General features: G+C 52.7%; 2 protein-coding genes across 3 annotated transcripts in view; both read left to right on the forward strand.

Annotated features, from left to right (window-relative positions):
* Positions 1-1,873: 1,873 nt before the first annotated feature.
* LOC134602095 (variant surface antigen F-like) lies at positions 1,874-2,254 on the forward strand. Its single transcript, XM_063446596.1, has one exon. It carries the CDS (start codon positions 1,874-1,876, stop codon positions 2,252-2,254), a length of 381 nt encoding a protein of 126 aa, XP_063302666.1.
* Positions 2,255-14,215: 11,961 nt separating this feature from the next.
* The window catches only part of LOC134601576 (sodium/potassium-transporting ATPase subunit beta-2-like), a 31,343-nt gene continuing 30,389 nt past the window's right edge, over positions 14,216-15,169 (forward strand). For both annotated transcript variants that reach the window (XM_063446099.1, XM_063446100.1), the window contains exon 1: positions 14,216-14,359. In XM_063446099.1, coding sequence (XP_063302169.1) covers positions 14,248-14,359 — 112 coding nt within the window. In that variant the 5' untranslated portion in view covers positions 14,216-14,247. The remainder of the gene's footprint in view (positions 14,360-15,169) is intronic.

Here is a 15,169-nt window from a genome sequence, read left to right on the forward strand (position 1 = left end):
CGGTGTCCCAATAGCTACAAATTTTTGAACGCCTCAGACTCCACCAGCTTGTATGGTAAAAACTGGCGGGCTAAGCGTTCAGTCAAGCCAGCTGTCAGACGCCGGGCAAGGGTGTGACTTTGTGACATTGGCTTTTTACGCTCAAACATGTCCTTGACAGACACCTGACTGTGGGCAGATGAGCAGGAACTGCTCAAGGTGAGAGACGGAGGGGCGGATGGTTGAAAGGGGGCTAGGAGGACAGCAGTGGTTAACGTGGCTGAAGATGCTGGACCAGGAGGAGGATGGCGGCTTTGAGTTTGTGTGCTGCTTGTACTCATGTGTTGATCCCATAGGCGTTTGTGATGTGCGATCATGTGCCTTTGCAAAGCAGTTGTACCTAGGTGGGTGTTGGACTTCCCACGACTCAGTTTCTTTTGGCACAGGTTGCAAATGGCATCGCTGTTGTCAGAGGCAGACACACAAAAAAAATGGCACACTGCTGAGCTCTGCAATGACGGCATTCTGGTGGTGGCAACAGCATGCGTTGATTGGCGTGCTGTCTGGCTGACCCCGGGTGCCGATGCATGCTGTCTGACTGTGCCACTAGCTCCTTGCGACGACCTCCCCCTGATTCCAACTCGTCTCCTCCTCCTCCTCTCTGTCTCCCCATCTGAACTTTCCCCCTGTTCTTCTTCTCTTCTAGCGGGCACCCACGTGACATCCACGGACGCATCGTCATCATCAACCGCTTCGCTTGTATCTGACAACTCAGCAAAGGAAGCAGCAGCGGGTACAACATCATCATCATCACACCGTATGTGTGTAATGCTGCCTGACTGAGACATATCCCTGTTATCTACATCCTCTGGCAATAATGGTTGCGCATCACTCATTTCTTCCAACTGATGTGTAAATAACTCATTTAACAAAAGTGAAGCGGCTGTGGTGCTAGTGTTGGTAGTGGTGGCAGGCGGGCGAGTGGTAACTTGAGAGGTGCCCGAAGCTAAGCTGGAGGAGGATGGTGCGTCAAGGTTCCGAGCGGAGGTACATGGCCTCCAGAGGTACATGGCCTCTGAACACTGGGCATTATTCTAGGGCCAAAGGGAATCACAGCACCACGACCACGACGGCCCCTGCGGGGTGGCCTGCCTCTGCCTGTCATTTTTTTTTCGATTAGTGGTACTATGCGTGCAGGCTACTGTGACAACAGATATGAGTGGCACTGGTATGACACTGTGCCCTGGCAGGCCCTGAAACGCACACTCGTGAAGGAAACTGACTGCTACTATATTACAGTCCAAAAAGTTTAGTTTTTTTTAAATGCAAGCTATTGGGACACCAGATATGAGTGAGTGGTGGCACTGGGCAGGCCCTGAAATGCACACTCGTGAAGGAAACTGACTGCTATTATATTACAGTCCAAAAAGTTTAGTTTTTTTTTTAATGCAAGCTATTGGGACACCAGATATGAGTGAGTGGTGGCACTGGGCAGGCCCTGAAACGCACACTTGTGAAGGAAACTGACTGCTACTATATTACAGTCCAAAAAGTTTAGTTTTTTTTAAATGCAAGCTATTGGGACACCAGATATGAGTGAGTGGTGGCACTGGGCAGGCCCTGAAACGCACACTAGTGAAGGAAACTCACTGCTATTATATTACAGTCAAAAAAGTTGTTGTTTTTTTAAATGCAAGCTATTGTGACACCAGTGAGTGAGTGGTGGCACTGGGCAAGTGGGCACAGTATATGCTGTGAGCCTGACACACAGGCTGGCAGGCAGGCAACTGCAATTACATTACACAGAAAAACAAAAAGCAGACTGATGTTCTAGCCCTAAAAAGGGCTTTTTGTGGTGGGGTATATCAACAGTATTCCTACACCCAACCCAAGCATGTGGTATTCTGACAGTACTCCTACACCCAAACCAAGCATGGGGTATATCAACAGTATTCCTACACCCAAACCAAGCATGGGGTATTCTGACAGTACTCCTACACCCAAACCAAGCATAGGGTATATCAACAGTATTCCTACACGCAAACCAAGCATAGGGTATTCTGACAGTAATCATACACCCAAACCAAGCATGGGGTATTCTGACAGTACTCCTACACCCAAACCAAGCATGGGGTATATCAACAGTATTCCTACACCCAAACCAAGCATGGGGTATATCAACAGTATTCCTACACCCATACCAAGCATGGGGTATTCTGACAGTACTCCTACACCCAAACCAAGCATGGGGTATATCAACAGTGTGAAGAAATGACTATATTATTCGATATTTTGTTGCATAGTTCTTGTTTTTTTTGTGTACTTTTCATTCGGCAGATGGGACTGCCGAACCGAGACCACCCCTGGCTCACTTAACTTCAAAGCCGGCATCACTTTCACCCTCTATGTGTGCGGTCAGCGTTCGTACTGTCGAACGCCACGTGGCAGAGAAAACCGCGGCCATCTTTTTTTTCGCCAAACAAAGGCAGCGGGACTTGGTCGTCGAGTGTCTGGAACTAAAATCGGACACTCGACTTCCCAAACACCGGTCTCCATCATGCGAACGCTGGAACTAGTGATACCGATTAGCTAGGAGAGCGCTATTCGGTACAAATATGCACACGAATGAGGGGAACAATCGCTGCTAGGAGCCAGGGGAATTCATTCGGTACTTTTATGCATTTCTTCCCTTTTTCTGAAGTGACCGGCAAAACCACACGAACCTCTGGAACTATTTTGGGCAGTCCGCCCCCAGTGGACCGGTCACAAAGGACTTCCATACTTTTTGCGAACCCCTGAACCGATCCGGGTGAAATTTGGATATGTTGGTCACCCGGATCGGGGCTATCAGGGGATATAGTATTTGTGGGGATACCCCAGGTATAAAGGGGTGTTCCAGAAGTTGGGGAAAATGGTGAATTTTCAGCCTGGAGATAATTAGGTTGGCACTATATCAGACCTGATTATCTCCAGGACTAGGGGAGGGAACTGCCTGTTTGTATTAGGTGTGTTTTATATTTTTACTGTCCAGGATTGGATAAATATTACTCCTCCCTGTGGGATGTCCCCTTGCATGGGGACCTGCATAAAAAGCCATGTGTGTGAATAAACGTTAGTTCTGCTTGTATCCTGAATCTGGACTCTGACTGTTATTTTGGAATTCGTATGCTGTAACAAGGGAATTATCTTATGCAGCTGTTATATTCCGTAGGGATTTCGTTCCTGTGACTACCGAACCGGACTCTCGCTACCTTAGGCTCTGACCGTCCGGGAGGAAACTACCGAACTCGGTTTGGTTAAACTTGGTTTCCTTACAACTGGTGGCAAGCGGAGGGATTCGAATCCCGAATGGACATTGCAAACCAAGCAAGGGAATGAATGGCTCAGCAGTACCAGCTACTTAAAAGAACCACACTAAAGGATTTACTGGAAGCTCGAGGCAGAGTGGCAAGTAACAAGACAAAAGCCACGTTAATTGCAGAATTAATACAGAGCGATAATACCAGCAACACAGAAATGGATCAAGAGGAAGAAAATGCGATGCAAAAGGACATCCGATGGATGCTCAGTCTGTTGGGACCCAACCCAGCTACAGAGGCGGTTCTGCAGGTCATGGCACAAGCCAGACAAGCGCAAAAAGAGCGAGAGGACCGGGAGAGACCGTCACAGGGGGATTTACTACACTCCCCGGGAAGTACTGGGGAAATCCCAAAGAAGGTAAACTATGCAGCCTTTAAATCTTTCAATGACAATGAGATGGAAATTGACAGTTACTTGCAAGACTTTGAACGCCAATGTGCACTGGAGGGATTAGACTCCACGAAATGGGCTGCAGTCATTAGCAGTAAATTGTCAGGTAGAGCAGCCGAGGCGCTGCGAGCAGTACCTGAGGGGGACATACATAATTATGAAAAAATAAAAGACATTTTGTTGGCCAGATATGCTGTAACTCCGGAGGCATACCGGAAAAAGTTTAGAGATCTGAGAAAGACTGGGAGAGATTCCCATACGGAATGGGCGTTTCGGCTACAACGGGCGGCCCGCAATTGGATGAAGGGCTGCCAAGCAACCACCCTGGAGGATGCTTTGCAACTTATGTTACTGGAGCAATTTTTTAATCACGCTGCAGAGGACATAAAAGACTGGGTTAAAGATAGAAAACCAAAAACTGTGGAGGAAGCCGCCAGGTTAGCGGATGAGTATCAGGATAATAGGAGGAAGGAGCAAGGGGTGAGCAGACCACCTTTTAAGCCTAACTACCAGGCTCCAACAACCCCTACCCCTCCTAGACCCGCCATGAGTAACCCTTCACCGAACCCAGCAAACACACCACGTCCCCCTGCAGTGTGTCATTATTGCAAACAACCAGGGCATTACAAGAATCAGTGCCCTCGCTTAAACCGGGGAAGCTGGGAAAGGCAACCCCCACAACAACCCAGGGCAGCTGCTCATTGTGTGCAACAGGAAGGCACAACCGGTGTTCCTAACCAAGAAGAACAGTGGAGTGTATTGCACGAGGTCAACCCAGTTCAAGCTGGGGGTGACAACCGGGACCACCACCGCCAATGGATTACCGTAGATGGCGTGGGGGCCCGGGCTCTGAGAGACTCTGGGGCTACTTTGACTGTGGTGCAACCTCACACGATCAGAGCGCAAGCTCGCACCGGACGCACAGTCGCTGTGAGGGTGGCTGGGGGCGCTATTCACAAACTGCCCACCGCTAATATCCTTGTTGATTGGGGTTCCGGGTCCAAACAGCTGGAGGTGGGGATTATGCAAGAACTACCCGCCGAGGTTTTGTTGGGGAATGATGTAGGATGCTTGACCTCCCAACTGGCCCGAGACCCCCCTGCTGAGGCATACCCAGTTACCACCCGAGCTCAAGCCAGACTGGAAGCTCCGCTGCACTCTGAGGAAAACCAGGTAAGAGTCGAAATACCCCCCTTACCCGATCCTACCTTCCCTTTCTGGGATACCCCCCAGGGGTTTGAACAAGAGCAGCGTACCGACCCCACATTAGAGGGTTATAGGAAGGCAGCGGCCGTTACCCCAGCGAACAACCCGCACGAAAAGTTTGAGTGGTATAAGGGGTTACTGTATAGAGTGACCGAGGGGGTGGGACAGGGGGCCACCCAGGTCATCAAAAGACAATTAATTGTACCCCGTAAATTCCGGGCTGAGTTGTTAAAACTCAGTCATGACATTCCCCTAGCAGGACATTTAGGGGTTAAAAAGACAAGAGACAGGTTAACCCAAACCTTCTTCTGGCCCAGGGTCACCCAGGACCTCAAGTATTATTGCAGGACGTGCGACGTCTGCCAAAGGGTGGGAAAAAGGGGAGATCTTCGGAAGGCCAAACTTCACCCATTGCCCATTATAGAACAGCCCTTTCACCGAGTAGCGGTAGATTTAATAGGACCCCTCAGCCGACCCAGCCAGTCGGGCAAAAAGTTCATACTAACCGTGGTCGACTACGCCACTAGGTACCCGGAGGCAGTCGCCCTCACCAATATAGAGGCCGAGACCGTGGCCGAAGCCCTTATTCAGATTTTCACCCGAGTAGGTTTCCCACAAGAGATCCTATCCGATCGGGGAACTCAGTTCACGGCTACCCTGACACAACAATTGTGGCAGAGCTGTGGAGTGAAACCCCTGTTCAGCGCCCCGTACCATCCCCAGACTAACGGGCTCTGTGAACGTTTCAATGGCACTCTAAAACAGATGCTAAAAACCTTTACGGAGTCCCACAAGAACTGGGAAAAATTCCTCCCCCACCTTCTGTTTGCCTACCGTGAGGTGCCCCAGGCCTCCACTGGGTTTTCCCCCTTCGAACTCCTGTATGGGAGAAAAGTTCGGGGCCCACTGGAGCTCGTACGGGAGCACTGGGAGGGCAATACAGACGAGGGGGGAGTCCCTATCGTCCAGTATGTTCTGGAGTTCCGGGACCGTCTGCGGGCGCTCACCGCATTGGTTCGGGAGAACCTGCAGACGGCCCAGGAGGACCAGAGGAAATGGTACGATAGGGGAGCCCAAGACAGAGTACTAGAATTAGGGCAGAAGGTGTTAGCTTTGAGGCCAGTTAAAAAGGATAAGCTACAAGCCGCATGGCAGGGACCATTTAAGGTAGTAGAACGGGTTAGCGAGACCACCTACATCGTGAGCAAATGCTCAGATGAAAGGCTGACCAAAGCCTTCCATGTGAATATGCTCAAACCATACTTTGAGAGAACAGAGGATGTGGGCGCCGTGTGTGCGCCCGCCACAGAAGATAGTGAGGGACTACCCCTTCCCGATTTACTAGACACCGCTCCCTGTACTATTGACCAAGTAAGCTTGGGTCAAAATTTAAACCCCCTGGAGAAAGGTGAGGCCACGCAACTGCTGCAAAGATATCAAGAGATGTTTTCAGCCACCCCAGGCTATACCTCCGCTGCGGTACACCGCGTGGAAACCCAGGGAGAGACGCCACTGCGGCAACAACCATATCGGATCCCGGAAGCAGTGCGTGAGAGTATGCTCACCGAGTTAAGGGATATGTTACAGTTAGGGGTAATAGAACCCTCGCAAAGTCCTTGGGCCTCCCCGGTAGTCCTAGTACCGAAGCGCGACGGTACCACGCGCTTCTGTGTAGACTATCGGAGGCTTAACGATCGTACCATAACAGACGCCTACCCCATGCCCAGAATAGATGAGCTCTTAGACCGTATGGCGGGGGGGAACTACTTGACTACCCTGGACCTGTGCAAAGGTTATTGGCAGATCCCCTTGGAGCCTGCGGCCATCCCCAAGTCGGCATTCGTCACCCCTTTCGGGCTATACCAATTCAAGGTTATGCCCTTTGGGATGAGGAATGCCCCGGCTACCTTTCAGAGGATGGCCGATAGGCTCCTGGAGGGGTTTCAGGACTTCGCATGCGCGTATCTAGACGATATTGCCGTCTACAGCCGCACATGGGGAGACCATCTGGGCCATGTGTCCAGGGTACTCCAACGAATCCACCTCGCCGGGCTCACGTTAAAACCCGACAAATGTCACGTAGGTCTGGCCGAGGTACAGTATCTCGGCCACAGGGTGGGCTCCGGTAGACAGCGTCCAGAGCCAGCGAAGGTAGAGGCCATAGCGAACTGGCCCCAACCTAGGACCAAAACCCAGGTACTAGCTTTCTTAGGGACGGCCGGTTATTATAGAAAGTTTGTCCCAGAGTACAGCGCCCTGGCCAAACCCCTCACCGACCTTACCAAAAAGGCCCTCCCCAAACAGGTTTCCTGGACCCCAGAGTGCACGGACGCTTTCCAGAAGCTTAAAGCGGCATTGAGTGAGGCTCCTGTGTTGGCAGCACCTGACTACACTAAACAATTTCTTGTACACACAGATGCCTCCATGTTCGGACTGGGAGCCGTGCTAAGCCAAGTGGGCACAGACGGCATGGACCACCCGGTGGCATACCTCAGCCGTAAACTGTTACCCCGAGAGGTCAGCTATGCCACCGTAGAAAAAGAATGCTTGGCCCTCGTGTGGGCACTCAAGAAGCTACAGCCCTATTTGTATGGGCGGGCATTTACCCTTATGACGGACCACAACCCCCTGGTATGGCTTAACCGGGTAGCTGGAGACAATCCCAGGCTATTACGGTGGAGCCTAGCCCTTCAACCTTATAATTTTACTATGCAGTACCGGCCCGGAAAACAAAATGGTAATGCGGATGGCCTGTCACGCCAGACCGAACTGGACTCCTAAACCGCTACTTTTCTCGGACATCCCCAAGCCAACCCGACAGGGTCTAGGCGGGTATGCCGACCTATGGACTTATAGGGGAGCAGTGTGAAGAAATGACTATATTATTCGATATTTTGTTGCATAGTTCTTGTTTTTTTTGTGTACTTTTCATTCGGCAGATGGGACTGCCGAACCGAGACCACCCCTGGCTCACTTAACTTCAAAGCCGGCATCACTTTCACCCTCTATGTGTGCGGTCAGCGTTCGTACTGTCGAACGCCACGTGGCAGAGAAAACCGCGGCCATCTTTTTTTTCGCCAAACAAAGGCAGCGGGACTTGGTCGTCGAGTGTCTGGAACTAAAATCGGACACTCGACTTCCCAAACACCGGTCTCCATCATGCGAACGCTGGAACTAGTGATACCGATTAGCTAGGAGAGCGCTATTCGGTACAAATATGCACACGAATGAGGGGAACAATCGCTGCTAGGAGCCAGGGGAATTCATTCGGTACTTTTATGCATTTCTTCCCTTTTTCTGAAGTGACCGGCAAAACCACACGAACCTCTGGAACTATTTTGGGCAGTCCGCCCCCAGTGGACCGGTCACAAAGGACTTCCATACTTTTTGCGAACCCCTGAACCGATCCGGGTGAAATTTGGATATGTTGGTCACCCGGATCGGGGCTATCAGGGGATATAGTATTTGTGGGGATACCCCAGGTATAAAGGGGTGTTCCAGAAGTTGGGGAAAATGGTGAATTTTCAGCCTGGAGATAATTAGGTTGGCACTATATCAGACCTGATTATCTCCAGGACTAGGGGAGGGAACTGCCTGTTTGTATTAGGTGTGTTTTATATTTTTACTGTCCAGGATTGGATAAATATTACTCCTCCCTGTGGGATGTCCCCTTGCATGGGGACCTGCATAAAAAGCCATGTGTGTGAATAAACGTTAGTTCTGCTTGTATCCTGAATCTGGACTCTGACTGTTATTTTGGAATTCGTATGCTGTAACAAGGGAATTATCTTATGCAGCTGTTATATTCCGTAGGGATTTCGTTCCTGTGACTACCGAACCGGACTCTCGCTACCTTAGGCTCTGACCGTCCGGGAGGAAACTACCGAACTCGGTTTGGTTAAACTTGGTTTCCTTACAAACAGTATTCCTACATCCAAACCAAGCATGGGGTATATCAACAGTATTCCTACATCCAAACCAAGCATGGGGTATATCAACAGTATTCCTACACCCATACCAAGCATGGGGTATATCAACAGTATTCCTACACCCATACCAAGCATGGGGTATTCTGACAGTACTCCTACACTCAAACCAAGCATGGGGTATATCAACAGTATTCCTACACCCATACCAAGCATGGGGTATTCTGACAGTACTCCTACACTCAAACCAAGCATGGGGTATATCAACAGTATTCCTACACCCATACCAAGCATGGGGTATTCTGACAGTACTCCTACACTCAAACCAAGCATGGGGTATATCAACAGTATTCCTACACCCAAACCAAGCATGGGGTATATCAACAGTATTCCTACACCCATACCAAGCATGGGGTATATCAACAGTATTCCTACACCCATACCAAGCATGGGGTATTCTGACAGTACTCCTACACTCAAACCAAGCATGGGGTATATCAACAGTATTCCTACACCCATACCAAGCATGGGGTATTCTGACAGTACTCCTACACTCAAACCAAGCATGGGGTATATCAACAGTATTCCTACACCCATACCAAGCATGGGGTATTCTGACAGTACTCCTACACTCAAACCAAGCATTGGGTATATCAACAGTATTCCTACACCCATACCAAGCATGGGGTATTCTGACAGTATTCCTACACTCAAACCAAGCATGGGGTATATCCAGGGCCGGATTTAGATGAAAAGAGGCCCTAGGCTATTCCACTTATGAGGCCCTTTCACCTCCCATTTTTAAGTTTGTAAATTACATGAGAGACAATAAAATACATCATTACTGTGATATATATCAATATGTTAAATGAAACATGTTGTGATTGGAACTAACCTTTATAAAAAATGTGGCACGGATAATAAATAAAAAAAAAGTGGAGATGAGGAGAAGGCAACTGATTGTGAGAGGGAGGGGGTTGATGAGGAGATAGGGGGTGATTGTGAGAGGGGGTGATTGTGAGAGGGAGGGAGTGATGAGGAGAGGGAGGTGATTGTGAGAAGGAGGGGGTGATGAGGTGGGGGGTGATGAGGAGAGTGGGGGTGATTGTGAGAGGGGGGTGATTGTAAGAGGGAGGGGGTGATGAGGAGAGGGGGTGATTGTGAGTGGGGGGGTTGATGAGGAGGGGGGTGATGAGGAGAGGGGGGTGATTGTAAGAGGGAGGGGGCTGATGAGGAGAGGGGGGGGTGATTGTGAGAGGGGGGTGATGAGGAGAGGGGGGTGATTGTGAGAGGGGGTGATTGTAAGAGGGAGGGGGTGATGAGGAGAGGGGGGTGATTGTGAGTGGGGGGGTTGATGAGGAGGGGGGTGATGAGGAGAGGGGGGTGATTGTAAGAGGGAGGGGGGTGATGAGGAGAGGGGGGGTGATTGTGAGAGGGGGTGATGAGGAGAGGGGGGTGATTGTGAGAGGGAGGGGGGTGATGAGGAGAGGGGGGGTGACTAAAAAAATTACCTTAAATCCCTGGTGGTCCAGTGGGGGCTGCATGGTGGTCCGGTGGGGTCCCTGGTGGTCCGTTGGCCCTCATTTCCGATCTGCAGCTCCGCAGAGCTGCAGACCATGGATCTCGCGAGACCCAATCAGAGCGTTGCCGTGGTAACACTCAAACCAAGCATGGGGTATATCAACAGTATTCCTACACTCAAACCAAGCACAGGGTATATCGACAGTAATCCTACACTAAAACCAAGCATGGGGTATATCGACAGTATTCCTACACTCAAACCAAGCATGGGGTATATCAACAGTATTCCTACACCCAAACCAAGCATGGGGTATATCGACAGTAATCCTACACTCATACCAAGCATAGGGTATTTTGACAGTATTCCTACAGACGCATAGCAGGGGAGGAAGAGTCTCATAGCGCCCCCTGTCTGTGCCACCCTGTAGCGGACCCTGTAGGGACTGACTCATAGCGCCCCCTGTTGTATCACCCTGCATAGCATAACAGTCTGTGTCACTGTGTCACCCTGAAGATGGGGAGACAGACGCATAGAGCCCCCATCTGTATCACTGTGTAACGCTGCAGGAGGAGAAATAGGGGGAAGACGCTGTCTGAACCTACAAGAAAATTAGCAACTCATAATGAAAAACCATAAAAAGCATGCATACAGACACACTATCAGAAGCACTCACAGAGTGGAGGCTATCAAAGCGCTTTCAGGGTGCCACCCCTAGTCCATTAGGGGGGTAGAGTGTGGATCCACAGAATTTAGGAACCCGGACACCAGAAGAGAGCAGGAATCAGAGTGTAAAAATAAAAGTGTATTTATTAGTAAAAAAAAGCACTCGTCCAACACGTTCCGTTCAATCTAGTAGAACTTCTTCAGGGACCTCTTTAGTTAAAACATAAAAATACAAATGTGCAGTACAAAAAATTCCAGCTATAGCGCCCCCTGTCTGTGTCACTGTGTCACCCTGCGGGGGAGGGCAGACTCATAGCGCCCCCTGTCTGTGTCCCTGTGTCATCCTGCGGGGGAGGGACAGTCTCATAGCGCCCCCTGTCTGTGTCACCGTGTCACCCTGCGGGGGAGGGCAGACTCATAGCGCCCCCTGTCTGTGTCCCTGTGTCATCCTGCGGGGGAGGGACAGTCTCATAGCGCCCCCTGTCTGTGTCACTGTGTCACCCTGCGGGGGAGGGCAGACTCATAGCGCCCCCTGTCTGTGTCACCGTGTCACCCTGCGGGGGGAGGGACAGACTCATAGCGCCCCCTGTCTGTGTCACCGTGTCACCCTGCAGGGGGAGGGACAGACTCATAGCGCCCCCTGTCTGTGTCACTGTGTCACCCTGCGGGGGAGGGACAGTCTCATAGCGCCCCCTGTCTGTGTCACTGTGTCACCCTGCGGGGGATGGCAGACTCATAGCGCCCCCTGTCTGTGTCACCGTGTCACCCTGCAGGGGGAGGGACAGACTCATAGCGCCCCCTGTCTGTGTCACCGTGTCACCCTGCGGGGGATGGCAGACTCATAGCGCCCCCTGTCTGTGTCACCGTGTCACCCTGCGGGGGAGGGCAGACTCATAGCGCCCCCTGTCTGTGTCCCTGTGTCATCCTGCGGGGGAGGGACAGTCTCATAGCGCCCCCTGTCTGTGTCACTGTGTCACCCTGCGGGGGATGGCAGACTCATAGCGCCCCCTGTCTGTTTCACCGTGTCACCCTGCGGGGGGAGGGACAGACTCATAGCGCCCCCTGTCTGTGTCACCGTGTCACCCTGCGGGGGATGGCAGACTCATAGCGCCCCCTGTCTGTGTCGCTGTGTCACCCTGCGGGGGGAGGGACAAACTCATAGCGCCCCCTGTCTGTGTCCCTGTGTCACCCTGCGGGGGGAGGCACAGTCTCATAGCGCCCCCTGTCTGTGTCCCTGTGTCACCCTGCAGGGGGAGGGACAGATCCATAGTGCCCCATGTCTGTGTCACTGTGTCACCCTGCGGGAGGAGGGACAGTCTCATAGCGCCCCCTGTCTGTGTTACTGTGTCACCCTGAAGGGGGAGGGACTCATAGCGCCCCCTGTCTGTGTCACTGTGTCACCCTGCGGAGGGAGGGACAGTCTCATAGCGCCCCCTGTCTGTGTCACTGTGTCACCCTGCAGGGGGAGGGACAGACTCATAGCGCCCCCTGTCTGTGTCACTGTGTCACCCTGCGTGGGGGGAGGGACAGACTCATAGCGCCCTGTCATTGTGTCACCCTGCACGAGGGACAGACTCAAAGCGCCCCCCTGTCTGTGTCACTGTGTCACCCTGCAGGGGGAGGCACAGACTCATAGCGCCCCCTGTCTGTGTCACTGTGTCATCCTGCGGGGGGAGGGACAGATCCATAGTGCCCCCTGTCTGTGTCACTGTGTCACCCTGCGGGGGGAGGGACAGACTCATAGCACCCCCTGTCTGTGTCCCTGTGTCACCCTGCGGAGGGAGAGATCCATAGTGCCCCCTGTCTGTGTCACTGTGTCACCCTGCGGGGGGAGGGACAGACTCATAGCGCCCCCTGTCTGTGTCACCCTGTGGGGGGAGGGACAGATCCATAGTGTCCCCTGTCTGTGTCACTGTGTCACCCTGCGGGGTAGAGGGACAGTCTCATAGCGCCCCCTGTTTGTGTCACTGTGTCACCCTGTGGGGGGAGGGACAGATCCATAGTGCCCCCTGTCTGTGTCCCTGTGTCACCCTGTGGGGGGAGGGAGAGATCCATAGTGCCCCCTGTCTGTGTCCCTGTGTCACCCTGCGGGGGGAGGCACAGTCTCATAGCGCCCCCTGTCTGTGTCCCTGTGTCACCCTGCGGGGGGAGGGACAGATCCATAGTGCCCCCTGTCTGTGTCACTGTGTCACCCTGCGGGGGGAGGGACAGTCTCATAGCGCCCCCTGTATGTGTCACTGTGTCACCCTGCGGGGGGAGGGACAGTCTCATAGCGCCCCCTGTATGTGTCACTGTGTCACCCTGCGGGGGGAGGCACAGTCTCATAGCGCCCCCTGTCTGTGTCCCTGTGTCACCCTGCGGGGGGAGGGACAGATCCATAGTGCCCCCTGTCTGTGTCACTGTGTCACCCTGCGGGGGGAGGGACAGTCTCATAGCGCCCCCTGTATGTGTCACTGTGTCACCCTGCGGGGGGAGGGACATTCTCATAGCGCCCCCTGTCTGTGTCACTGTGTCATCCTGCGGGGGGAGGGACAGATCCATAGTGCCCCCTGTCTGTGTCACTGTGTCACCCTGCGGGGGGAGGGACAGACTCATAGCGCCCCCTGTCTGTGTCCCTGTGTCACCCTGCGGAGGGAGAGATCCATAGTGCCCCCTGTCTGTGTCCCTGTGTCACCCTGTGGGGGGAGGGACAGATCCATAGTGCCCCCTGTCTGTGTCCCTGTGTCACCCTGTGGGGGGAGGGACAGATCCATAGTGCCCCCTGTCTGTGTCACTGTGTCACCCTGCGGGGGGAGGGAGAGATCCATAGCGCCCCCTGTCTGTGTCCTGTGTCACCGTGTCACCCTGCGGGGGGAGGGAGAGATCCATAGTGCCCCCTGTCTGTGTGATTGCATCTTGCTCCCAGTGCGGTGACTTTCTGGGTGGCATCCCTCTCCTGCATTTATGCTTTATTCTATGAAATAATGCTGGCCCCTAGGTCAGAAGTTGGCTTTGTGTTATAGGGAGGATCCTGTAAGACAAGGTCTGTGTTGGCCTGAGGGTTAATCTTGCCCTGGAAGGGTTAGCTGTTATCTCATTTAGGATGGGTTTAGTGAGGAGGAGGAGGGGCAGGGAGAGCTCTATATATACAGACAGGTGCTGCCTGTTCTGCCAGTCTGTGTGAAGGAGCTCGACTTGGACCAGTAACAGGAAGATACCAGGATGGCAGCAATGAGCCAGAAACGGAGCTGCGGAGATGTAATGGCAGACCTCAAGGAGTTTATATGGAACCCAAGAACCAGGGAATTCATGGGGAGAACGGGGAGCAGCTGGGGTAAGTAATCAATTCAATGATGGGGCAGGAGAGAGAGGGAGCTGGGGTAAAAGAAGGGGATATCCGGCAGGAGAGAGAGGGAGCTGGGGTAAAAGAAGGGGGTATCCGGCAGGAGAGAGAGGGAGCTGGGATAAAAGAAGGGAGATATCCGGCAGGAGAGAGAGGGAGCTGGGATAAAAGAAGGGAGATATCCGGCAGGAGAGAGAGGGAGCTGGGATAAAAGAAGGGAGATATCCGGCAGGAGAGAGAGGGAGCTGGGGTAAAAGAAGGGAGATATCCGGCAGGAGAGAGAGGGAGCTGGGATAAAAGAAGGGAGATATCCGGCAGGAGAGAGAGGGAGCTGGGGTAAAAGAAGGGAGATATCCGGCAGGAGAGAGAGGGAGCTGGGATAAAAGAAGGGGGTATCCGGCAGGAGAGAGAGGGAGCTGGGGTAAAAGAAGGGAGATATCCGGCAGGAGAGAGAGGGAGCTGGGATAAAAGAAGGGAGATATCCGGCAGGAGAGAGAGGGAGCTGGGGTAAAAGAAGGGGGTATCCGGCAGGAGAGAGAGGGAGCTGGGGTAAAAGAAGGGGGTATCCGGCAGGAGAGAGAGGGAGCAGGGGTAAAAGAAGGGAGATATCCGGCAGGAGAGAGAGGGAGCTGGGGTAAAAGAAGGGGGTATCCGGCAGGAGAGAGAGGGAGCAGGGGTAAAAGAAGGGAGATATCCGGCAGGAGAGAGAGGGAGCTGGGGTAAAAGAAGGGGAGAGAGTTGGGGGGCTGGGGTAAAAGAAGGGGGTATGCGGCAGGAGAGAGAGTTAGGGGGCTGGGGTAA

This window comes from Pelobates fuscus, chromosome 3, assembly GCF_036172605.1.
Source record: "Pelobates fuscus isolate aPelFus1 chromosome 3, aPelFus1.pri, whole genome shotgun sequence".
NCBI classification, from domain to species: Eukaryota; Metazoa; Chordata; class Amphibia; order Anura; family Pelobatidae; genus Pelobates; species Pelobates fuscus.